General features: G+C 42.5%; 1 protein-coding gene across 3 annotated transcripts in view; it reads left to right on the top strand.

Moving 5' to 3' along the window:
* Positions 1 to 26,930, top strand: part of Odad2 (outer dynein arm docking complex subunit 2) — a 151,988-nt gene that overhangs the window by 1,723 nt on the left and 123,335 nt on the right. The window contains exons 3-9 of one of the 3 annotated variants that reach the window (XM_059263752.1): positions 1,778 to 2,039; positions 10,911 to 11,068; positions 13,369 to 13,552; positions 14,742 to 14,848; positions 15,038 to 15,174; positions 17,606 to 17,722; positions 23,772 to 23,965. In XM_059263752.1, coding sequence (XP_059119735.1) covers positions 1,778 to 2,039; positions 10,911 to 11,068; positions 13,369 to 13,552; positions 14,742 to 14,848; positions 15,038 to 15,174; positions 17,606 to 17,722; positions 23,772 to 23,965 — 1,159 coding nt within the window. The other 2 variants (XM_059263753.1, XM_059263754.1) reach the window with 2 other exon arrangements.

Genomic DNA, 26,930 nt, shown 5'->3' with positions numbered 1-26,930 from the left:
TGGATATTATACTAAATATCATATAATGACACTTCAGTATTTTGAAACCAAGAGTACAGATAATAATCTTACATGGGTAATATAATTCTAAACAATGATAATGCTCTGTGAAGGAAAAGAATTGTAAATGTGTAGGTATTATTATACTAGAATATCTTAGGGAATTATCCATCCTGAGATAGATACCTGGATGTGATATGTCTCCATACTTAGGCTGACACCAGTGTGTCAGAATGTCATTTAAATTTCGTGACTGACATTGTCATGATAGTGTGATTTCACAAGGTACTGAGCTCTTGACTAAAGCTCCATGTAGAGCAAAGTATGCAAACTTTTGTTTCATTTATATGACATTCCCAATCCTGAGATCCCCAGTGTACGTTAAAACGGTGAAAACTGTTCTGTGACTTTCCTACAGTGGAGGGAAATTTTAGGCTGCAGTATTGCTTATCTGAAGTTTTCCAAATACCAGATGCTGCAGGTTTCAGCAGAGTTCTTCCTGCTGGGCACTCCTATGCATAAGAAGAATATTTGTATCCTTGGCACTCACCACTAAATGCCAACAATGTCTCTTCTTGTCATTTGGTAACTATGAACAGACATGTCCACAGTGTTGTTGTCCTGTCCTCCCCCGCCTCAGCAGGAAATGGTCTCCTGGAGAGAGCAGCTAAACTGTTGTTATTGGATTTCAAATTTTAATATGATACAGAAAGTAAAACTCCACTATTGTGTCAAACCTTGTGTTTCAAAGCCTTTGTTAAAATGACAGACAAGAAAAGCTCCATTTATTTTGTATTTCATTTTATGAACTACAAATATTCTGGAGAAATGGTTTTAACAGTCAATGGCATTATAAAATATAGATGATCTACAAACAATACTATCTTTGTTAATAAGTTGTTTCTTTGTTCTTATTTAATGTTTCAGGTAAAGTCATCTTTTTAAAGATTTCCTTTTACATACTAATTTCTGTTTAGCCAAACTGAAATACATTTTATTTGGATTTGTTTTAAATTTTATTGCTACACTGTTTTGATAACCAGTTCAGATGAATAGACTAAAAAGTCTCTGCCCTGTTCCTACATCTGTCACATTTACTCTTAAGAAAACAATGTTTCTATTTTGCACATGATCTCCAAGCAGGGTATAGGGGACTCCGTCAGATGCCCCGAATAAGCACAATATACTGTACTAACCTTCGTCAAAAATGAAAATATTTAATTCATAACAATTCACAGCCACACTTTGATCCTATTTTTTTTATTAACCCCAGAGGCACGTGAGGAACTTAAGACACTTGGAAGAGGGTTTTTCTGCCTTCACTGCACCCGTGCAGATACTATGAAAGTCAGAACAACTCGTTTAGTTTAGGTGCCTGATTCTACACGATGTGTGGCTCAGATCAAATGTACATTTCTCACTCAAACCCCCAGCCTCCGTCAGAGCTGGGAGGCAACACTCTCACTGCCAACCTCCTCTGATTCTGTTTTTCCATTCTTGAAGTTCTCTTCTGGAGCTTTCTGTCCAGCTGTTCTTTTTCTTAGACTCTTGGAAATTAGAAAGACATTATTAATTTTAGGATAGGCTGATACTGGAAACTCCTTCAATACGAGTCGGTTTTATGTAGTGACGCTTAGCTGTTTTACTGTATTGAAGAATGGTTGGACCGTTAAAAATGTAGACTGTAGGTTGGATAGTACTAGTGTGAAATCTTGAAGATGAAAAAAATGTTCAAATGAGAATGTGGAAGTCTCTAACTCCTTCTCTTTTGCTGTAGTGTGTGTTCTGAGCTTGGCTCAGAGTCTTAAGAGAGCCATGGGTGTGGCGTTGACCAGATCTGCACAGTGGACTGCTGCGGGGTATGGGACTGGAACCCTGGAGATCACCCCACTGAATGAGTCACTGTTAAATGAAATTACTAAGTTTGTGGAGTCTTTTACTTACAAATATCCCAAAGAGGCAAAATTTGTTTTTGTAGAACCACTTGAGTGGAAAACAGATTTGGAACCCTCAGCATTTGGATCAGGTTATACTGTCAGGTAAGCTACATAATTCCTTCTAGAATTTAATACAACTTTATATAGATTTTCCCTGACTGGCTGAGGAGTCGGGCCGAAGTAATAATCCCCTCAACTGAGGATTGCAAAGTGGAGATACTTAGGAAACTTAAGGATATCTCAGGTGACGAACATGGGATTTATCTAATTTTTAATGTAAATGTCATTCCTTATTGATAGAGGTGCATTTTCCAATGTCCACCCCCTTCCCTGTTTGCCTTTCCACTCATCTGTATGACCTTCTGGATATTAGTAGTTCCTGGTTTGTGATGCCTGATATTGCCAAATCCTTAAAGTGTTTAACCATCTCATTCCCTAGGAGGACAAGAGGAGGGTGGAGAATTTTGCTCGGTATAAGAGAAAATAGAACCCTGTGCTTTGTGCATGTTAGACATGCACGTTACTACTGGTCTCCATCCCTGATCCTTAAGGGAGAAACCTTAGCAAAGAGTCTTTCAAATATGAGATTTATAAAGATTCTACCACTAGTTCAAAGAGTGGGGTATCAGTTTATCTCTTTTGAATATGTGTGTGAACATGTGTGTGTGTATGCACACTTATGTGTATGGATATATAATATCCATGATTAGATATATGTATATGTATGACTATATGCTGTATTTGAGTATTAAGCAAGCACAGGTGTGTATTTACTTGAAGACTCACCCTCAGATAATTATGCAACTCAGTCATTCTCTTTCCTGTTACCTGGTCCTTTTTGAGGTTTCATTTTCTCTCTTAAAGACTGATCTCATAAAAAGCAATTTCCTAGCTCGCCGAAGCTTCCTGAATATAGCTTTCCTCTTTCCCTTGGGATTGTTTGGACAATAAAGTCAAGATTTCATTTCCACAATTGCAAACCCATTCGTGAACTGCACTGAAGACCTCTTTAGTACCATGTCTCCCTTTTCTGAATTTTTGAATTTTTAATGATGTGGTGCATATTTATTTGCCAAGGGTCATAATCTGCCCTAGTGCTGGTCATTTGTAGATGCCTGCCTAATTCTTGGTTGCTTCCACTTAAGTTCAGTATTTTTTTTTTAAGTTTGAAAGATGGACTCAGCTGCAAAACCAATTAGAAACACATTAACTGCTTTGTACAAAGATGGTTTTACAGCAGATGACAGAAAAATTGTCATCATATCTGGCCTCGGCACTACTTCTGTGTGCCAAGTCCAAACATGGCCACATCTGTCTCCTTAGTTGGTGGGGATGCAACACGCTCCTCAAACGTGTCACTGTTTTTCTTTCTTTTGAACAAATTCTTTTGACTGAGTTTCCACATGGAGTCTCTCCCTATAGTCTTCCTGCATGCTGCCCCCTCCTAAGCTAGATGCTTGGGCATTTTGACACCACGTGTGTCTTAAATAGCCATCCCTTGACTACTTGACTTCTGTCAAATTGGTTATGAAACTTGTCCCTTTTGCTGCCCATCATTTTTGTTTCTGACCTTTTCTGAAGATGCCTTTGATGTTAGATGAGAGAGGCGTAGTAGTATCACTTACTGGGAACTAAACCATGCTTGTGTGGCTCTGATGAAAACCAGATGGATACTGACTGCCTTAAAGAAGGCAGAATTTACAGATAAGATTTGGTTAAAAACCGAAAATACCAAATGCTTCATGCTGAACTCTCTCTCTTGTTTTACACACCAAATTAAGGAATGTTCACTTTTCTGTGACTGTGACAAAATGCCTGAGACACTCAACTGGCAAAGAGGGAAACATTGGTTTTGGCTCATGGTCTTTGATCCTTCTTTCTGCCCCATTTGTTTGGAACTGTGATGAGGTGGCAGAAGTATGTGGCGGAAGATGGCCTCATGGTATCTGGAAAGAAAAGGAAGAGTTGAAAGGCACAAAGTCCCAATGTCCTTTTCAAGGGCATACCTCTGCCATCTTAGTTTTCTTTCCTGTCGCAGACAGGAAATACCTTGACAAAAGCGGCTTAAGAGAAAAGGGGTTTATCTGGCTCACAGTTGTAGGTTACAGCCTATTACAGAAGGGGAGTCAGACTGGCAAGAGGAAGCTAGTCACGTGACATCTGAGGTCAGAAAGCAGAGAGAGGCAAATAGACTCATGCAGCTGCTCAGCTCCTGTCATGGTGAATTTTGTCAGCTTGATGCCAACCCAGGTGTACCTGGGAAGAGAGAATCTCCGCAAAGAATTGCCTCCATCAGATGTACTTGTGGGCATGTCTGTGGAGGGGGGCCGGATTTTCTTCATTGCTAGTTGATGTGGTAGAGCCTAGCCTGCGCAAGTGTACTTGGGCTGTTTAAGAAGGGTACCTGAGAACTCCTGGGGAACCGAGTCAGTAAGCAGTGTTCCTGTGTTGTATCTGCTTCAGTTCTTCCCTCTAGGCTCCTCCCTTAAGTTCCTTCCATGGCTTCCCTCAATAAAGGACAGTAGCCTGTACACCAAATAAACACTTTCCTCCCCAGGTCAGTTTTGGTCAGTGTTTTATCACAGCAATAGAAAGCAAACCAGAACAGAAATTGGCGCCAGGAGCATGGAGTGATGCTGTGATGGACCTGGCCATTTGGCTCTTATGCTTTGGACTCCTGTGGGAAGAAAGTGCAGGATTTTGGAACATTGGGCTGGAAATGCAGAGAGTGTTCAGAGCTTAATGAACTGTTGTGGGAGCTTGGAAGATAAGAATATCAAGAGAAATACAGATGATCGAGGCTAATGAAGTTTCAGGAGGATGTTGGAGAGTCCCTCAAAGACTCCACTGGGAACATTTGTGTGATATTTTGAATCAGGAATCTGTGGTTTCTGGTCACCTGGGGCAGGAAAATCACCTGTGATTAACAAGAGACTGGCCTCACTTTGAAACCTTTGCTTTACTAGGATAATCAATGTAGGTTAGCTGGAGCTGGAAAAAAAAAAAGCCGAGATTAATAAAAGACCAGCATCACTGAGGCACTCTCTTCTGGGAAACATTTCCTCAGGGTTAGCACATAGAAGTTGTGGTCCAGAGAGGTCAAGGCTGCATCTCAATCTGGATGCTGAACTTGGCAACGTGTAAGACTTTTCCAGGTGGTATGGGTTTTGAAGGCATCAGAGAAAGAAGCTGAGGCTTGGAAAGGCTAGGAGAGGTCAATGGCAAAGGTGCAACCCCAGTTGTAGTGGAGTCCCCAGGATCAAAGGGGTCATGGAGGGAAACTGAGGCTTGGCATCATAAGGAGCAAGAAGGCCATTGGTAAAAGTGAAGCCTCAGTTGTAGTGGTGACTGCTGGATCCTGGAGATGCCAAGAACATTTCATGACCACCAAGGATAGCAGTAGGTGTGCAGTGAAGATAGCCTGCGTCTACCAGACAAGCTATATGTACTGCAAATAGCAGAGATGGATAGGTAGGAATAACCAAGCCCTTTGGAGCCCAGATGGTCATGAGTAAGTCCCAGATGTCTGATTGTAGTTTGCCCTGGTTCTTTCTTCTTGGATTAAGAAAATATATAAAGTTGGGTGCCAAATTTAGACGAATTTCTAAACAGTCTTATTAAATAAGAAACACAGAACCAAATACAGAGGTAATAGCCAAAGAGATCAGAGAACTAGCGAAGAGCAACCACTAGCCTTAGCTTATCACCTCATCGCCATTGCTTCCCCAGAGAGAGCTTCTTCCCATGTAACCTGTATTTTTATTGCCTTTGTATTCTGCCTTCTCATTGGTTCTAAGCCCAGCCACGTGACTTCCTCGTCACTGCCTGTCTATACAGACCTCCAGGTCTCTATGGTTGGTACTAGGATTAAAGGCTCATGTCGCCACGCTTGGCTGTGTCCTTGACCACACAGAGACTCTGCCTGCCATGTGATCAGATTTAGGGCATGGGCTACCACTGCCTGACTCCTGTTTGTGGATAATTGACCTCTGATCTCCAGACAATTTTATTTATTTATTTTTTTTACAAATAAATTATCACCACAGTTTTCAGGAACTCAGTTATGAGATTTTGGATTTTAAAAGAGACTTTAGACTTTTAAAGTTTTGAAAATTTTAAAGACTGTTAGACTTTTAAAGTTGGACTGTGTTTTAGAGTGAGGTATTAACATGAGGTCTTGGGGATAAGGAAAGGTTATGGTTTAAAGTGATGAGTTTGGGTATGAACATTACCAAGGGCTGTAATATCAGAGTTTCTGTCAACTTGACACAAACTTAGACATATTCCAGTAGAGGGAGTCTCATATGAGGCATTGCCTATATTAGACTGGCAGGTATGTGACGGCATTTTTAAAAAATTGTTAACTGATGTAAGAGGGCCCAGCCCACTATTGGCTGTGCCATTCTGGACAGGTGGGCTTGAGTTGTATAAGAAAGATAGCTGAGAAAGCCAGGAGACCCAAGTCAGTAAGCAGCATTCCTCTGAAGTGTCTGCTTCAGTTCTGGCCTCTAGGTTTCTGCCTTGAGCTCCTGCTCCATCGTCCCTTCATGATAGACTATTACCTGTAATCAGAATAAACCTTTTCCTCCCCACGCTGGTTTTGGCCAGTGTGTTATCACAACAGAAAGAAGACTAAGGCAGTTTCCTTCCTCTATTTATACAGCCCAGGATTCCAGGCAGGAATAATTCAGAGATCCATCTTCCAAGTGATTCTAGATTCTGTCAGAGTGACAGTTAACACTGGGCATCACATCTGGTGAACTGTTTCATTCCCCAGGTTGATGACCTAGCATTAGCATACAGAGGACATTTAATGTCACACTCATAACATGTAGTAATATGACAACTGATATAACCCAGAGATGCCCTAAATGACCACAAGTGCCTGGCATTAAAATGAGTCCAAACTACTTCATCCTTCATTCTTGGTTCATGGCCTCTTCTGGCTGAGCTGCTGGCCTTCACTACATCTCCTGTGCCCCTCTATGTGAGAGAGTTGTTCTTTCAAACAGGACTAAGCTCTGTGTGTCCGTGTCCAAGGCCCAGGCTGTCAGGAAAGACTCAAGCACTGTCTCTTTTGCTTCTACTGTACAGAAATATCCTTGGATGCTTGAGCATAAGAGCAGTGACTTCTTCTGTAAGAATTCTTAATCTCTGCTCCAAGTCCCTGTGGCTAAGCTATGTCTTATGTGGGTCTGTGTGCAGCTCTTGATGGGACTATACTTATTCTTTAAGCTATGCTGGCCCATATGTGTTCTCTGTGGTAGCCAGTCTGAGTTTGGCTCACTCCTAGTGAGTGAGCAACTGATACTCGAATCCAATTCTTTAGACATGAGGAAAAAAGCCTTCTCCTTCATTCACCCTTCTGTTGTCTTTGGTACAGGTTCTTTTTGTTTTTGTTCTCTCTCTCTCTCTCTCTCTCTCTCTCTCTCTCTCTCTCTCTCTCTCCCTCCCTCCCTCCCTCCCTCCCTCCCTCCCTCCCTCCTCTCTCTCTCTCTCTCTCTCTCTCTCTCTCTCTCTCTCTCTCTCTCTCTCTCTCTCTCTCTCTCTCTCCTCTTTCTTTTTTCCTGAGACAGAGTTTCTTTGTTTGGACCAGGCTGACTTTGAACTCACAGAGATCCCTCGGGCTCTGTCTCCTGAGTTTTGGGGTTAAAGTCATGCTCCACCACCACCTAGCATGGTGCAGGTTCTTATGGAATAGATAGATGAGCACAAGGTGTCCGCCTGGAACCATGCCCCACGTGTTAATCCTGCAGGACTGTTTGTTAGCAGTTCTCTAGTGCAGTTTATCTTGGGAGAAATAGCTTTCATTTTCAAATAAACTATTGGTCTCTTTTTATTAACATTTGGCATTTTTAATTGTTACTAGTCAAACTTGTTCTTGGATGTTTTCATACATGTATACAAGACATACTGACTACCTTTACCCCATATCTCCCTTCCAGCCCTGAGTACCCTCCCTTCTTCCCACAGTTCTCACGTCTGTCTGCCTTGTTTTGTGACCCACTGAATTTGCTTTTGCCTTAGTTTTCTCATCAGTTACCAACAGGGTTGAATTCCACAGTCTGCAGGGTGACTTCCAACCTACAGAACTGTAACTTTGTGGGTGGCAATTGAACTGTCATGAAATGTCTGTTTCAGTGGTCACAGCATCCAGGTGGCTTTGTTCTGTTTGCAGTTTTGGTGACTGGAACCCAGGGCTTGGCACGTGCTAGGCAAGTGCTGTGCATTGAGCTGCACTCCCCGACTCCTGTTTAGTGTTTGCTACTGAACGTGTTGCTTTTGTTTTCAATCCCTGAAATACAAATCCTTTCTGAGCCTCCTTTCCAGAGTTATTGTTTAGCTGTACATTTGTAAGTAATTTTGTGTTTGGGACATTAATGTTGAGGATTTAAAAAACATATTTTCATTATTATATATATATTTAAATGTAATATATTTTATATATATCTTCCCCCATTGCTGGTTTGATGTATCAATGGTGTATTTTAAAAGGCCCTCCCCAGTTCCAGTTTGAAAGTCTCTCTAGATGAACAAGGGGGCTTCATTGTCAGCAGCTTCTTTTGTTTAATATTTGCGAAGTTTATCTGTTATTACACATGTATATGATGTGTGTGTGGGGGGGCATGTGTGCTACGGCATGCATGTCGATATCAGAGGACAACTTTTAGAATTGGTTCTTCCCTTCCATCCTGGAAAATCCAGGGATTGATGAGGCATCAGATTTGCTCAGCAGGGGTTTTTACCTGTTTAGCCCTCTCTCCAACCAGCCCATTCTTCTTGAGGGGGATGCAGTGTTTTTCTTTCTAAGAACTCCTTGTTCAGATGTTAAAAATGATGAAACCGGAGTTTCCTTTGTGCATCCTGTGACACTGGAGTTCTCGGGCCTCTGATGAATTATAAACATCAGCTGGTGAGCAGTGAGTCACCACTCCCTGCCCCACATATTTCCTAGTTCCCACCATGAGTTTCACTATCCCCAGTTCAATGGCTTTATGTTTTTGGCTGTCAGTCAGCCTATAGCTCAAGCCTATGATCATCTATTTACCATTGAGTGACCATCGATTTAAGTGAGTTACCTTGAGAAATGTCCTTCATCCTAAAGAGTATTCCAGGAGCTTGTTGTGTAGAAAACATAGTTTCATGACCAAGTCGACATGTATTTTATGCATTCTGTTATCCCCCAGATACTTCTTCAATATCTTCTACATGCAGTACTATCTGAGGTACTGGGGGATGAAGCCAGTATCCGTGGGTACCAGGCAGCACCACACTGACAGGGACCCTGTGGTAGCTTACTGTTGCTGCCACAAATGACCACAAAACCAACCACTTACTAAAACACCAAGTTTACTGGAGTTCTGGAAGGCAGTGTCTAAAATGAGTCTGCAGTGTGAGAACAAATCAAAGTATGATAAGATCACATCCTTTCAGGAGACTTCAGGAGAATTTGTTCTTTCTTTTCACAGCTCGTAGAAGTTTCTTCCATTCCTCGGCTTGTGTCCACACATAGCTCTCACCCAGCTTCCATCCTCTTATAATCTTTAACTCCCTGATCCTGTATAATCTGTTGGTCTCGGCGCAGAGATGGAGTTCTCTTCCTGGGTCAAAATCCTTAAATTAGTCCACCTTCTTAGCCATCAATTTAATCCCTTTTTTTTCCTAAGGGGAGTATTTTGTAAGGCTATTATTCTGTCTTCCATAGTCTCTGTCTTTGCTTATTTTTATTTTAATGACAGTGCCGTGGTTGATTGGGGTAAATGTCTCTCAAAGTCTCCTGTGGAAACGTCTTGGTCATCCGGGAGGTGGAGGGACCTTTAAGAGAAGGGCCTGCTGAGAGCTCTCAGGTTCCTGGAGGCCTGGGTCGGAATGGGGATGTCAGGACTCAGCCCATCTTCCTCCTCATTCCTTCCTGGGCTGTGTAGATACATGAGCCGCTGTGGACTCCCATCCTCGTGTGCTGCCTGGCTACAGTCCCAACGCAACAGAGCCAAATTATTGTGGACTAGAGCCTCAAAAACTGTGAGCTCAAACCCGCCTTTCCTGTTTTGAGCTGATAACATCAGGCATTTTGGGACAGTACCGAAAACTAACACGGTACCCGAAGCAAATAGTCTGGGAGCTATTGGATTTGCTCTTTATGGCCAATCAGGAATGTTCCACATCTACTTCCCCACATTTCAGCTTACCGGGTGTTCAGATGCAAGCAATTCTCTTGGGGATATCAGCATGTAATGAAGTAAGTAAGCGGTAGCTAATTGAAAGACTGGATTTTTAATTCACGCTGTAAGTGATAGAAATCTATATCAATGTCACTCTCATGGAACTCTTAAAATATTTAAATCTCAACCAACAAAAATTAAAAATGAGTAAAACACAAGCCCAGGAGATTAGGGGAAGGCCATTTGGGGGCAGATGGGAGATGGGGAGGGTAGAATCGGGAGAGGGAACTGTGATCAGTATGTAAAATAAGTGAAAAGAATGTTAATTAAATAAATTAAAAAAAAAAACTGCTTATAGTGCTAAGGACACAAGAAACTGAATTATGGTGTTCAGAGTGGGGAGATAGTCCTCGGAAGACTCTAGTTCGCCTTTCTGTTTGTAAACACAAAGTGGCTGAGGAAATTCCTAACCACTAATTACTGTGGCATAAAAGTTTTTACAAATAAGGTAACACTGGAAAACCCCAGCGTGTGTGTGCCTAGGTGGAACCAGTGAGCTTTTCAAAAGACCCCAGAAAAAGGCAGATCCTTTGAGAAACAGACCTGGAAACTGTGACTTGATTGAGTCCAGAGTGAATTCTAGGCACTGTGGGGAGGATGGGGAGGCCTGGGTCTCACGGCGTGAGGGTGCAGAGGAAGAAACCTGTTCTGGTTCCTGGAGACTGGGGGGATGTCCATCAAAATATCTTCATAATGTCTTTTGGCGTGAAGGTAACTTCAGCTTTCGTCTCCCCCCTCCCCCATTTTGTAGCGATACTACAGTCAAATCAGAAGAAGTTGACAGAAATGGAGAGCCCCTGCTGCTTCTCTCTGTGCCTCAGATTAAAGTCAGGAGCTTTGGGCAACTGTCACAGTTGTTAACAATTACCAAAGGCAGCAAGCTGCAGGAGGTACAAGCCTGTATTGAAGGTGAGATGCATGCTCCACTTGGCATTTGAACTTGCAGACGCACAGTCTTGGGGGAGGAGGAGGCCTTTATTATATTCACTTGAAAAGAATTCTGCCATGTAAAAGATTTAAAAGTGGTGCATACTGCTTCCCGAGAATTGCCATTCTTTTCCCTTGTCTGAGCTGTTGACGCCCACATCCCGTTTCTTCATTAGATGCGAAGTCTGGTGTTCACCAGTAGGCTTCGAGGTTTCTCATTTTAGCCTGTGGCTTCTGGAAGGCCCAGTGACCTGTAGTCTGTAAGGTCATGTGAGAAGCCACGTTCCCGGGACCAGCCTGAGTCTACCTCCCCTTGGCACACAGTGTTGTACATCACAGTATTTCCTCCAAGAGGGATTTGAACTCTTTCTTTGGAGGACACAGCCCTTCTTATCTTCCCTTCTCATTCCTCAACTGTGTTTCATTTGTGAAATCACGGCCTTCTGTGAATAATTATATGCATTCAGCAAAGTTTCTCTTTCATTGAAGAAATACACTAACCTCATTATCACTCATTCATAAGTGTTTAATGTGAAAAATACTGTGATTGGGTGCCTCTTACACTTGTGTTACACACATTTCCCATCAGGAGAAACACCCACTGATAGGTAATGATGTATCCTGTGTCTTTTGTGGGCTTAGATTAGATGACCAGTAGATTCCAGGAATATGGTTAACTAAATTCTGCCCACTTCTATGTGACGTGAGAGAATGTTCCTTAAAAAACGAAGATGTTTGGGCTGCAGAGATGGCTCAGTTGGTATGCACACTTATGCAAGCATTAAGACTTGAGTTCAAATTCCAAAACTGACATACAAGCTGGGCAGAGTTGTGTGTAACTGTAACCCTAGCACTGTGAGGGTGGAGACTGGCAGAGGGTCTCTGGAGCTGACTGCCAGCCTAGATCCAGGTTCAGTGCAGACCCAGCATTCAATAAGGCGAAGAATGATAGAACAGGGCACTGACATCCTTCACTTTCCTCTGCAAGCATAATTGTGTACCAGCAGCTTCATTTTATCTCGTTCCAACTACTCATTATGTAGCCAACTATACAACAAAGCTGCTTCTTTGAGTAGGGATGAAATCTCCAGTGCAGAGCCAGATTCAAGACAGTAGTTAGCAGAGGAGACAATCCAGAGAACACTATATCCTTGCTTTAGCTAAATGATCCTCGTTCTTTAATGGATTTTGTTCTTCCAGTGAGGTCTTCATTCAACCCGAAGTTTCATAGCACGTGACCATTTGGAAGTCAGGTCCTCCCTTGCAGTTCATTTTTTTTATGTCTTTTTAAAAACCTTTATTAGACAAGAGCAACGAGGTAGGTAAGCTGAAGTGCTTGATACGTGGCCTGTTCCTTAGTCCTGTTTCTTGTCTCCCATCAAACCACACAAGGCAGTCTTCTGTGGCATAGCTCACTTCCTGTTGGAGAGTTAATGTCATCATTTCAGTCCAGTCAGACTTTTAGAATTCATCTCATGGACATTGTCTTTCCACATCCCAATAAATCCAGAGTTTTATTTTTCTAGAATGTTCTGTTCTAAACAAAGCTTTTCTCATTTTTCCTTATTTTCAACTATATTGTTTTTTGACATTTACAAACTCTATTTTTGGCATCTCTAGGATCCAGTTCTGTTTCTGTATCATCTTGGCCATGAGTTGTCCTTCAGTCTTGGAACACACGCAAATGTTGGCTGCATTGATTTTCCCAATTGTTAGCATCAGGAGGTCAGCCTGTGTGCACCAAAAGGCACTGTGAAGTCAGGCACTTGAAGCATGTGGAAAAACTGTCACAGACCTGTAGAGAGAAGGAAGCCTGCTTGGGAAAGAAAGGGCTTAGGAATGGGAAACGTTGGCAAGCATAGACACAGATGTAGACAAGGAATGAAGACAGTGGCAGGTATAGCCACAGATGCAGACAGCTTGAGTGATGGTTCTTGTAGGCAAAAACATTTCTCCTCAAACCATCTCTGAGCATGTGAGTTGAATGTATCTATTGCTCACAGCATCCTCTAGTCAGTGGAAGAAGGGAGTTAGTCTTGGTTTTGGTCTTACTAGAGAGAGGATGTACACAGCTGGTACACTACAAGGAAGAGCATATGAAGAGATTTAAGACAGTTCCTAGTACAACAGACTCCCAGAAGGAGAGAGGAACCTAACAGGCTTGGCCAGAGGTAGCTGAATGCAAGGAACCAATTAAAGAGAATTTGGTGGGATTTCTTAGTCTTTGTTGCACTGGGTAATCTTTATTATTTATGTTGATGTTTTTTGTTTTTTTTTTCCAGCTAACAGAGACCCTATAGTGAAAATCTTGGGCTCAGAGTATGGTGAAACGAAAGATTCTACTACCTTAGCTATTCTTGATACGATCACCAAAGACAATGAAATGTTTATTAAAAGGAAAATCGCCATCCTGCTAAAGCAGCTGGACTTGCATCTGCTCAATCATTCTCTAAAGCACATCTCACTGTGAGTGCTAAGAGAAACAGCTCCAGATCAGTTACAAAATTGCTTTCAGCATTTTAGAAAGTAATACAGGAAAAGTATAGAAGTTACTACTGTTGAGTTAACATTTCAGTTTACAGGAACAAAAAGTCCCTTCTCTTGGATTTATTTATGTAAGATCTGATGACACTTTTAGTTAATATGGTCAGTGTAGTGGGGTTTTCTCTAGGTCAGAAGGCATCAAACACCTGGCTATTTTCAAAGACTCTTTAGATAATGGCACATATCATTAAGTGACAACACAAATAGCACGCAGAGTTTGTGTAGTACAACTAGTGCTCATATTTCTAGTGTTTCCCTTGTTCTTCTTTTTTTGGCTTTTTGAGATAAGGTTTCTCTGTGTCACAGCCCTGGCTGTCCTGGAACTCACTTTGTAGACCAAGCTGTCCTCGAACTCACAGAGATCTGCCTGCCTGCCTCTGCCTCCCAAGTGCTGGGATTAAAAGTGTGCGCCACCACTGCCCAGCTACTTCTAGTATTTTCTAGGAGTGTGGTACTATTATTATGAAATGAACACTGGAGGGTAGGCCAGACGGCTCAGGAGGTAAAGACAGCTGCTGCCAAGCCTGATGGCCTGAGTTCCATCCCATGGAGGAGGAAGAAAACTTACTCCCACAACGTATCCTATGACCTTAACACATGAACTATAGTGTGTACATGTGCCCACACACAGATACACACAAATAAATAAAGAAGTAATTTTAAAAAGAAATCAATATTTATGTGTATTTAGTGTTATTATAGATGTGACTTTCTTTTCTGTTTACTTTTTAATTTTATTCGTCAAGCTTTTAGATAGGTACTTACTTATTGTATGTTTAAGACATTCACTCTCATAGCTTCATTTTCTGAGAAACTCTTCCCTCTTTCACTGGTCCACTGGTCCCCTTTGTTTCTCTGGACATTTTGCCTTCTACTTTCACATCATACATGTATGTATAATATATACACAAGATTTTCTTCATCTGTATAAAACCTGGGTCAATGCGAATTTCTTGAGGTTTTTGCCAGTGATGATGCATGATTCCAATACGGTTAAAATGAACTTCAGCATTAATTACAAGTAGGCACCCCCCCCCATACATATTATGGAATGTATCTGTTTTCTTTAGATTCAGTTTCAAAGCACTTGATTTTCGAACGTTTGTTTCAGAGAGATCCATTTGAATCCAACGAGGTTTAAGAAAGATATTGAGCTGCTCAAACGTTTCTCCGGAAAAGGGGAGCTGACGGTTCTGGAGTCAATTGAATATACTTCAGGTTTGTGTCTTCTCAGGTTCGTCTGACATCATTTATATTTTCACAACTGTGTTTGAAACACTATCCCATGGGTGTATTCCAGTTAGATATCAAAATAATGCACTCTTCTCGTTTCCCACAATACCTATTCTGTTGAAGCGGATATACTTTCAACTTGCTAAACTGATCTCCTCCTACTTCTGGTTTCAGATTATGAATTTTCAAATGGGTGTCGTGCCCCGCCGTGGAGACAGATTCGAGGGGAAATCTGTTACGTGCTGGTGAAGCCACATGACGTGGAAACCCTGTGCATTACCTGCAGTGCAGAAGGAGTGTTTTTAAATGGTGTAAGTATTTCTTCAAGAAACGTAACAAAACCAAGATGTCTGGGGCTCTGTGCTAAGTGTCTGAGGGATGGCTTGTGTTGTGAGTTGTATTCTGACGATGATAGACAGAGGAGCATTGCTCTGAGAGACAGAAGCCCCATCCTTTTCAATGCACCGCCTGCACGAATCCCAAAACATCTTAGAATCAGCATCGGTGGTGGTCACCGTCGGGCATGGAGCCAGTTTTTGAAGAAGTAGGCTTAGAAGCAACCCTTTCCACATCTCCAAACTAAAATCCCTTTAACAGAATTGGTTCCCAGATTAGCTACACATGGATTGAAGATAGAAAAGAACAAAAGGAAAAAAAAAAAAACAGGCAATTTTGGAAATGACTGTAGCTTACATCCCAAGAGTTCAAGGGCAAGGGAGCAGAGAAGGTTCTTCAGTATGGAAGCCAGGAGCAAGAGCTCCAGCAACTGGGATCCAGACAGTTGGGGAGAGGCCCCTTCTAGGCTGCATTGCTTCCTGTGGAGCTCAGAGAGTCTTGACAAAGCAGGTCTCAGCTGGGGGGAGTAGATGCTGCCCAATTTGGGCTGGTACCTCAGGAGGCAGCAGATGTGGGACCTGGGCCTGTGAAGGTGGAGCACCAGTCATCCACTAATGACGTCTCTGAGAGCCTGTGGGAAAAGGAGACACTGGACACTGGAATCAACCATCCACACAGGAAGCATGGGAGTGAAAACCTATTACTGGGTTGACCCATTGGGTTAGTGGGCATGTTAGAAGGAGGGACATTCTTCCTTTGATCCTTGCTGTCTGAACCTAACCCAACCTACACAAACAGAAATTAAGTTTAGATTCCATGACTAATGATGCTAAAGGAAGTTGGGCAGGTGCCTCTGAGCTAAGGGAGGAGCTGCACACAGCCTCTGAGAGCCCCAGGTTAGGACATGTAGTTCTGTTCTCTTTTTGAGTCCCTGAACTAGCCAGGAGCAGTTTAGCTGCCTCCTCAGTAACATCTCCGCTTTGGAACCTTCAGTGTGAACTTGGGATTTATTTGCCTGTGTTGGTTTGAGGGTCCTGGTACCACCTCTATGATGACCTTCCAGAATCTTCTGGCACTTTTGAATGCTTTTTCCTCATTATCAGTTAACTTGACCTATTTCTGCATGGAGAAAGCCGGTCATAATTCTGCTTATTGGTTTGTCTGATATTTTAGAAAAGTAAAATTTCTAGTTAGAATAAGATCAAAGAAGGAATGATTTCTTTGAACTTATAGAGTGGATCAAGCAGCTTTTGTTTCTATCAAAGATTATATTGGGAAACATTAAATATTTCTCTCAGATTTAAAAAAAAAACTCAAACACTGAGAGCCAGTGGGTTTTTTTTTTTTTTTTTTTTTTTTTTTTGGTTTTTCGAGACAGGGTTTCTCTGTGTAGCTTTGCGCCTTTCCTGGAACTCACTTGGTAGCCCAGGCTGGCCTCGAACTCACAGAGATCCGCCTGCCTCTGCCTCCCGAGTGCTGGGATTAAAGGCATGCGCCACCACCGCCCGGCGAGAGCCAGTGTTTTTAATTCCCAAATATTAAAAGCAGTATAGTTGTGTGTTTTTGTAACTTATGATGGAATAATGCAATAAGGGAAAAAAGGAAATGAAGAAAAGGCAGAGCTGGTGGAGGAGGGGACAAGAACAGGGGAAGAAGAGCCAGGAGGATCTACAGAGGTGCTAATCCTGGAAAATGAGCTCAGCAGTATGCTACACACAGACAAGAACAAGAGTATGTCCCAGACAGGCTTTTCTCTGTGCCGTGGGCCTTTTGTGACTTCATCAGTTAAGGTTCTTGGAGTCATAATGTATTTTCACAGCAGAGGAGAGCAGTGGAAGGGATGTCACTGGCTGAGCATAAGAGCTCTACATAGAGGAGGTACTCAGACTTGGCGAGGGATGGGTGGATAAATGATGAAGCTGGGTGGTGGTGGTGGTGCACGTTTTTTAATCCCAGCACTCGGGAGGCAGAGCCAGGTGGATCTCTGTGAGTTTGAGGCCAGCCTGGTCTACAGAGCAAGATCCAGGACAGGCATCAAAACTACACAGAGAAACCCTGTCTGGAAAAAAACAAACAAACAAAAATGAATGATGGAATAACTGAAGGGGAAGGATGTTGCCTATACACATCATACACAAAGACTGCTACATGTACCTTTTAGCAAAATAATCATGAACATGAGATGAGGATTGGTAGAGGGTAGGGAGGATTGATAGGGATGGAAATGAGATTTAAAAAAAGGTCTGGAAGTGAGAGTAACTAAAATGCATTCATATACATATGAGAGTGTCTAAACAAACTTAATGAAAAACACCAATATTTATGCATAGGCTCTGACATTCTGATCAGGATCCTCTCTTGACTATTTATTCCATTAATCATTCCATCAAACCTTTCCTCCCAAAGGGCAAAAAAGAAGAAGAGGGGGAAATTAATTATGAGAGACAAGGTGAAATTTACAATGACCTTGTTTCATGTTTAAAAGACAAATCACCAGTATTTTCAGAAAATATGTCTAAGCAGGTAAGTTCTAATCATCCTTTTATATTACTTGACTACCTCTTTTTATCACCTTTTCCGTATTTTCATTACTAAACTCAAACTGTATACTTGTTAAGTAATAGCATCATATCCTTCCTTTTAATTCTTACCTCTATTGAACTCTAATATATTTTGTTATACTAATTTACCTATTTTAGATGTTTCATATCAGTGGGATCACAGGATCCACTTAACATCTGTGTCTATATGAGAGAAATCGTGTCAAGTACCAAAGGGTACTTGACCCTTTATTTCACTGAGTATGTTGTCTCCAGGTTTATCACGTTTAGATTTCTGTTCCTTTTACTGGCTTCATTTGATTTCATTTACATGTATGCTATACTGTCCTTGCTTCATTTCCTGTTGCTGTGATAAAGTACTGCCACAAACAGCAACTTAAGGGAGAACAGGTTTATTTTTCGTTCACAGTTCCACGTTACAGTCCATCATTACAGGGAAGACAGTAGATACTTGAAACAGCCAGTCACATCCACTGTCAAGAGCAGAGAGAGAACAAATTAATGCAGGCATGTTACTGCTTAGCTGGCTTTCTCCACTGTCACACAGTTCAGGATCTCCTGCGTAGGGAATGATGCTGCCCACAGTGCAGGTCTTCCCACCTCAATACAATCAAGATAATCACCCACAAAGGAGCCCACAAATCATCCTGATCTAGACAATCCCTCAAGTAGACTCTCACCCCAGTAGATGGTGTCAAGTTGACAATTAAAACTAACCAGTACACACACACACACATTAAGATGGATTAAATTGGGTTTTTTCTACCCTATGAATACCAGTCCACAAGAACCAGTTTGAGTTTGTGCTTCTTTGGATGGCCACCTGGAAGTGGACTTTCTGGGTCACATGGTAATTTTATGTCATTCTTAAAGGGGACACCAAAGTTTTCTAAAGTAGCTGCAGCAATTTAGATTTTCCAAGGAGTCCAACAACAGTAATGTCCAGGGAGTCCATTTTTTTTCTTATCCTCTCCAGCTTAGATTTTATGTTGTTTGATCAAATCTTAGTGAGTTAGTGGTGGGCCTCTGAGATCTAGCCTCTTATTTTCTTTCATCGCATCCTACTACATCCTGACTTGGCTTTCTGAAACATTTATCTTTCAAACATTGCACGTATCTTTCAATTTTAAACTTTCTTTTTTTTTTTTTTTCCTTCGAGACAGGGTTTCTCTGTGTAGCTTTGTGCCTTTCCTGGAACTCACTTGGTAGCCCAGGCTGGCCTGGAACTCACAGAGATCTGCCTGGCTCTGCCTCCCAGTGCTGGGATTAAAGGCGTGTGCCACCACCGCCCGGCTAATTTTAAACTTTCTTATGAAATTGTTTTAATTGATTAACTTCGTTCTTTGACAATTTCATACATGAATAAAGAGCATTCTATTTACTTTCACTCTTTTGTCTCCCTCCCACCTCTGTCACCCCCCAACACCCTTCACCATACAGGTCCCTCACCCATCTTCATGTCTTTTTGTTTTATTTGTGACCTTCTGATTTTTACTGTCCAACTAGCCACAGCTTGAAACTGTCAACTGGAGCCTGGTGGGATCATTGCTTGGAACACAACTGAAGACTATGATTGTTCCTGTGTCAGAATCCATCAGTTGCCATTAGTCCAGCAGGGAGGGTTGTTGTACCCAGAGTCCCCCAAAGACCACCAAGAGACCAAACCCAATGCAAAGCAAAGAGTCTTTTTAGTGTGAGTTAACTTGGGACTCTCTGTCTGTCTGACGCAGCAGTAGAGCAGGAGAGACCCTGAGTAGCAATGGGATAGGATTTTTAAAGCAAGGGGGGCTTGGGGGCCTACAGACTACATAGGAACAGACTCAGGATTGGTTTATGCAAGTGGCAATCATGTTAGTAACTTTTAATTGGCTAGGGTCAGTTGGTGGTTACAGTTATCCATTTTTGGGCAGGCCTGGACAAGTCCTAGGCTTTGTCCTTGAGCTGGCTTGGAGGCTGGCTGGCCTAGCATGTACGGGCTGTGAGGGCTGGCTCAGTGGCCCAGGCTCTCACATTGACCCATGCACGTAGCTCTGAGTTGGTGAGGGGTCCCAGACAGTAAACAATTGGCTGAACCTTGAGCGGTCAGAGTATGTGCAGAAAGGGAGCTACTGCAAGGATTATGTCTTTTGTTCATGGCCCTTCCAGAAACTGCTTGTTCAAGTCTCAGGAAACTGAAATTGAGGCCTGATCTCTGAGAGAAGACTGAGCAGCCTGTTATGGCATCTGCCTGGTCCTTTCAGGTTCAGGGACCCATGAGTACCTTCTGATCTACGGTTGGCTGTTGACAGGCCCAGCTTTGTGCAGGCTCAGTAGTAGGTGCCCACAGCTGCTGTGTGAGCAGGTTTGCCACGGCTGTGCCGTGCCCCAGAGGTAGCACTTACAGCCCTTCTGATCTCCTTGGCTCTTATGTTCCTTTCAGCCCTTCTTCTGTAATATTCCCTGAGCCTTGGGAGGGTGCTATAAAGGTTATGTTTGGGGACAATGCTCTATGCTCATTATTTTTATGAAATTTATCAACTGTTCCCTGAATTATTGTTAGTGTATTAACTTCTCTCAGTATATTGCTGATCCTTGTTTTTGAGGATACTTTCTTTTTGTATTTCTCTGTTCTCCAGAGAGACAGACCAAAAGGGAAAAAGGAAAGAAAGTGGAGAAGAAAAGGAAAAAGAGAAGGGGAGAGGGAGAGATAGTTCCTGTTAGAAGGCCGTCCTTTTGAACAAAGAACTTCATTTTGTGTTTCTTCTAGCACAGATCTTATAGCAATAAACTAATTCCTTCCCTTTCTCTCCCCCCTCCCCCCCTCTCGATTCATGTATATGGATAGGCATATGTGTCTGTGTGTGTCACAGCATACATGTGGAGGTCCAAGAATAATCTCAGGTATCCATCCACCTTTGCTTTTCACCTTGTTGGAGACCAGCTTTCTTCTTGTTTACCACTGTCTACCCCAGGCTAGTTGACCTGGGAGCTTCCTGGAGTTTCCTGTCTCCACATCCAATCTCACTGTAGGTTAGTTGGGGTTACAGATTCAAACTACTATGTCCGGCTTTGTGTGTGTTTGGGGATCTGAACTCTTGTCCTGGTGTTTTCCTAACAAGCGCTTTAGGTGTGCACCACCACACCCACCTTTCCGTGGGTGCTGGGGATCTGAACTCAGGTCCTTACGCTTGCTGGGCAAGTACTTTTACTGACTGAGCAACTTCCGCAGCTCCACATTTTAATGTGCCTAACTCTGCATGGGATATGTCTTTTTGTTGTTTGTTTATTTTAAAAGATTCACTTTTACTTTATTTGAGATTATTTTTATGTGTCTGTGTGGGTGTGTGCACTTGAGTGAAGGTGCCCACAGAGGTCAGAAGAGGGCACTGGAGCTCCTGGAGCTGCAGCTGCAGGTGGTTGTAAACTTCCCAACGTGGGTGCTGGGTACAGAATACAGTTCATTTAAGAGTCGCAACCGCACTGTGGTGGTTTGAATAGGAATGGCCCTGTGGGCTCATATATTTCAATACTTGGTCCCCAGTTTGGAAAACTGCTTGGGAAGGGTTAGAGGCGGTGTGTTACTGGGGGTGGGCTTTGACGTTAGCCCTCTGTCTCTGTCTCTCTCCCTGCCTCTTGTTTATGGGTCAAATGGGTCTCAGTTACTGCTCCCGTGCCGTCTTTCCTGTCTACCCCCATGTGCCCCACCATGATAGTCACAGATTCTAACCCTCAGGAACCAGGAACCCCAATAAATGTTTTCTTTTCTAAGTTGCTTTGGCCATGATGTCTCTTCACAGCAATAGAAAAGTAACCGAGACACACTTTTTTTCGTGTTTATCTCTACATTTTTTTTTAGCAACAAAGCATAACAAAATAAAATATATAAGATGAAACAAAAACTACCATTTGAAAGTTGGACAAGACAAGCCAATAGAAAAATGAAAGAGCCCCAAAAGAAGGCACAAGTATCAGAAATACACATATTCAGGAGTCCCATAAAATTACAAAATTGAAGGCTCTAGTGTGTATGTAGAGGACTTGGTGTCCTGTACGTGATGCTCAGTCTCTGGGAGTTCATAAGAGCTTTGCTCAGTTGTTTTAGAGGCCCTTGCTCTCCTGGTGTCCTCCATCCTCTCTGTCTTTCCCACTCACTCTGCCTCCTTCTGAGAGCTTCCCTGAGCTCTGAGGGAAGGGATTTGATGGCAACATCTTGTCTAGAGCTGTGTGTTCCGAAGTCTCTCTCTCTCTCTCTGTGTAGTATCTGGCATTGGATCTCTATATTTATTCCCATCTGCTGCAGGAGGAAGCCTCTCTGGTGATGGTTGAGTAAGGCACTGATCTATGAGTATAGCAAAATATCACTAGGAGTCACTTTTATTTATTTATTTACTTAAGACCAGTAGTGCTTGATTTTACCCAAGGTCTCTGGGCTATTTAGTTTCTGGTTCTTGGTCATCCAAGCAGTTTCAGGTATGAGTTCCATCTCATGGAGTGGGCCTTAAATCCATCAGACATCAGTTAGTTACACCCACAAGGTGTGTGCCACCATTACTCTAGCGTATTTTGAAGGTAGGACAGATTGTAGATCAAAGTTGTTGTGCTTAGGTTGGTGATTATGTTTCTCTTTTGGTAGTGTGCTGAGTACCTTCCCATGACAAAGACATTAGAACATGGATGGGGTGAAGGTTCTAGGTAGGCACCAGCTCGACTTCTTCATGTTTGATGAGTTGTGTAGGTATTGTCTTCAGCAATGGGGCCTTGCTGTCAGTTTATGGAGCACAACCTATTGTCTTGGCAACAGCCTGGTTTGTTTGGGAATTTCCATGGGACCCTTTCAGCCAACAACTCAATTGGATGAAACCCAGACCTGGTACTGGAAGCTTTGTTTGGTGACAAGCAATGGCCAGTTGGAGTTCTGTCTCCCTCATTATTCGCAGACTTCATTAGGATGACCAATATATATTATAGGGAGTTTTCACTCCACTAGGTTTCCATACTGCCCTTCAAATGCTCTTCAGTTATAGTTGTCTCCCTTCATCCTCTCCCTCAATCTCATCTCCCCCACTCCTACCTGATCCTCCCATTCTTGTCCCCTCCCCACTCCTGTCCACCCATAAAATCCATTGTTTTTTAAATTCTTTATATATTTAGGATACTAGCCCTGTATCAGACATGGAGTTGGTGAACATCTTTTCCCATTTTGTAGACTGCTTCTTTGTCTGAATGGTGGTATCCTTTGCTGTGCTGGAGCTTTTCAGTTTCCTGAGGCCCCAATTATTAAATGTTGTTCATACTGCTCGTGCTAATGGTGTTCTGTTCAGAAAGCCTTTTCCTGTGCCAAGGAGTTCAAGCCTACTTCCCACTTTCTCTTTATCAGGTTCAGTATACCGGGTTTTATGTTGAAGTCTTTGATCTATTTGAAGTTAAGCTTGTGCAGGGTGATAAAAATGAATCTATTTCCATTCTATACCATTTAGCCGTCCAATTTGACCAACACTATTTGTTGAAGATGTTCTCTTTTTTTCCAGTGTATATTTCTGGCTTCTTTATTAAAAAAATCAAGTGTCCATAGGTTTGTGAGTTTATTTCTGGGTCTTCAATTCCATTATCAATGAAAGGTAACAGAAACACTCTTAACCACTGAGCCATCTCTTCAGACCCAGAATATGTCTTTTATTTCTGGTCATCTTCAGGGTGCTTCTTTTATCCTTAACTAGTGTAATTCTATATAATATATCCTAGTCAATACAAGGATGGAGTTTGGGCTTCTTTCAAGAGGTGGTGAGTAGCATGTAGGTTTATGCATGCTGCCATAGAGCTGAGTTCAGAAACATCATATTATGTCCTGCATGACTCTAACAAAGGCCTTGGTCTCAAAGTTGCCCTTATTCAAACTGGTTTGCTAAGCAACAGCAGGTAGATGCATGTGAGACTTTCCTGGCTTTATCCAGCCCTCATCTTCAGATGGCACTAAGTAGTTCAGAGCTGACGTCACTGTAACCATTATTCACTCTCTCTCTTTTTTAATAAAGGAGCTTAGGTTCAGTGAGGAACAACAGAAGGATCAAGAGCCTACTGAGAAACCCAAGGTAGAAGATGGGCACTCATCTGTAGCTGGTTCAGAGAAGAGTAAAACGGAGAAGAACCAGATTAACTTTGGGAAAAGTCATATAACCAAGAGATTGGAGCCGAGCCTAAACTGGAGAGCAACTGTTGATTACAAAGAGTATGTAGCTGTTTACATGAGTTTTCTGGTGCATCTTTAATTGCCACATATTGGCCTAATTTTCCTTGGAATTGTATGTCTTGTTAGAAAATATGGAGTGTGTATTTCCCTGCCTTTCCTGTTTAATTCCCTTTTCCTTCATCCTAAGTAGAAAGATGTAGCAGTAAGAGTTCTTGTGTTCCAACTTCTATGATGGAAGAAGAAAAAACACAGGTCACTTGTGTGTAGTAGGTGAGCAAGAACAGGTGATATGAGAAAAGGAAATTATGCTAAAATACATGGAGAAATAACATGGGCCATAGAAACGTAGTAGTAAAGAGAATTTTACATGGAGTTCACCAGGAAAATTTTGTAGCAACAATATAAGCAGAACTTTAATACTATAAGAAAGATGGAGTCTCAACAATGTTAACAGACCTCTGTGACATGGACACTGGGATACTGTCTTAGTTAGGGTTGCTATTGCTGTGATGAAACACCATGACCAAAAGGAACTTAGGGAGGAAAGCATTTGTTTCGCTCAGTTTCTTGTAACAGTTCATCATCAAAAGTAGTGAGGGCAGGAACTCATACAGGGCAGGAACCTGGAGGCAGGAGCTGATGCAGAAGCCATGGAGGGGTGCTGCTTACTGGCTTGCTCCTTATGACTTGCATAGCCTGCTTTCTTATAGAACCCAGGGTTACCAGTCCGGGGTAGCCCCACCCACAATGGGCTGGGCCCTCCCTCATCAATCACTAATTTAAAAATACCCCCCACAGGCTTGCCAGGCCTACAGCCTGATCTTATGGAAACATTTTTCTCAATTGAGGATCCCTCCTCTCTGATGACTCTAGCTTGTGTCAAGTTGCTATAAAATAATCCAGTACCCATACTAAACATAAGGAATATAGTTAGTAAAGATTATGAATTATAGCCAGACCGTGACGGTGTATAATTTTAATCCCAGCACTTGGGAAGCAGAGGCAAGAGGATCTCTGTATCACCACACCAGCCTGGTCTACAGAGCTAGTTCTAGGATAGCCAAGGCTACACAAAGAAACCCTGTCTTGAAAAACAAGCACAAAACAAAACAACAACAAAAATTTTAAAAAAGCAAGCAAAAGAATGACTGTTATTCAAAGGCTGGGAAGGTGGCTCAGCCAATGAAGTGTTTGCCTTGCAAGCATGAAACCTTGAGTTCAATCCCCAGAACTCCAAACAAACAAACAAACAAACAAACAAACAAACAGACAGACAGACCCAGAGCAGACATAGTGGTGTGTGAGTGTAATTCTGCTGCTGAGGAAACAGAGTTGGGTGGATCCCTGGAGCTTGCTGGCCAGTCGCTTTCGTCTACTTGGTGTATTCCAGGCCAGTAAGAGAGACCCTGTTTCAAATAAAAGGTGACAGTGCTTGAGGAACAGCATATCCAGGCTTGTCCCCTGCCTCCACATGCATGTGCACACATGTTCACATGTACATATGGACTATGCATGCATATGTAGATGCATTTCCTCCCCCTCCCCCTCCCCCACACACTCACTCGTGTGTGAGTGTTATTGCTACTCAAATTCTGGGGCTGTCAAAAGTGAATAGAGGAAATTTCTCATGTTTCCTTTACTCTAAAAATATGTCCATGTTGTTTACCTTACAAAGAGAAATGGTTGATTATGGCTCATGATTTTAGAAATTTCAGTTCAGAATCTATAAACAATTTTTTTGGGGGGAATCTGGTAAGTGTGCTAGATGTCCACAGTGAAGATCACATGGGAGAGTATGACTGCCTACCTTGTGGCCAGGAAACAAAGAACAACAGAGTGGCCAGTTTCTTATGAGGTCACACCCCAGTGACCTAAAGGCCTCTCCTTAGGTCCTCCTCCTAAAGATTTCATGTATCAGTGTCTCAGATCAATTTTCTTCCTCTCTTTCTTTTATCCTTCCTTCCTTCTTTCTCCCCCTGCCCCCTTCTTTTTCTCCCCCTCCCCCTTTCCTTTCTTTTAACAGAGTCTCCTGCTGTACCATAGGTTGGCTTCTAACCTGTGGTAATCCTTCTACTTCAGCCTCCTGTGGCCGTGAGATATATGACTGGCTGGCTGGTGTCAAACTTTTATGGGTGTTCAGAGGCTACTGGTGATCCCAACTAGATCGAGCAGTTCACACACTTTAACCAGTAGATTACAAATGCCAGGCTATATTTACTACCACGGGTCCCATTTATACTTATAGTCAATGTGACATGGTTGGTTTAAGAACAGCTCCTGTTGGTCACACAAGGACCCTTCCTTTTCTGGGATTCTGAGGATCAAGAGTGTGGTTTGTTCCAGCATTAAATGAAGAGGATCTCCAGGAGAAAGGCTCTGTGGGAAGAGAAGAGGTCCTCATTTTTCTGATTTTCACTGGCTTCATTCCACTTGACCTCTGTGACTATAAAGAAAGACTGTGAAAAATGTGTGTGAGTCTCTGTTGATGGGGATATGGATTTTAATTATGAATTTCTGTAATAAGTATTTAATGAGAGCTGAGTATGTGCTAAGGGCCATGCTAAGCCTAGAAATTCCTGAAAATCCAGGTGAGCCTCTGTTGCACGGTTGGCCAGCGATGGTGAGAAACTGTAGCCCCTGTGACTGAGAGTAGAAGCACTCCAAGGGGAGGGTTAGGATGATGTATTCACTCAGCCATGGCAGCTTGTGAAAATCCTGCTACTAGTTCTGAGTGCATAGCATACTGCTTATCGTATTGATCTAAGATGGAGTCTGAAGCACAGGCTAGACATGAACTTGGTCTCTGGAATGCTGGGCTTTCAAGTGTGTGCCACCAGAGCCAGCATAGCCAAACTGCATACAGCATTTCTTCAATATATAAATCACATGTCTGTGCTTGGAGAACAAACAGCACCCATAGGCATGAGGCACGAAATGTGTTAATCAATGTCAGGAAAGTGCATTGTTTGGGTTCATGAAAGTGCTGGGGCCATCCATATGTTCT

This window comes from Peromyscus eremicus, chromosome 5 (assembly GCF_949786415.1).
Source record: "Peromyscus eremicus chromosome 5, PerEre_H2_v1, whole genome shotgun sequence".
Lineage (NCBI taxonomy): Eukaryota > Metazoa > Chordata > Mammalia > Rodentia > Cricetidae > Peromyscus > Peromyscus eremicus.
Note: the sequence above shows the minus strand (reverse complement) of the source record. Positions and strands in the feature narration are given on the sequence as shown.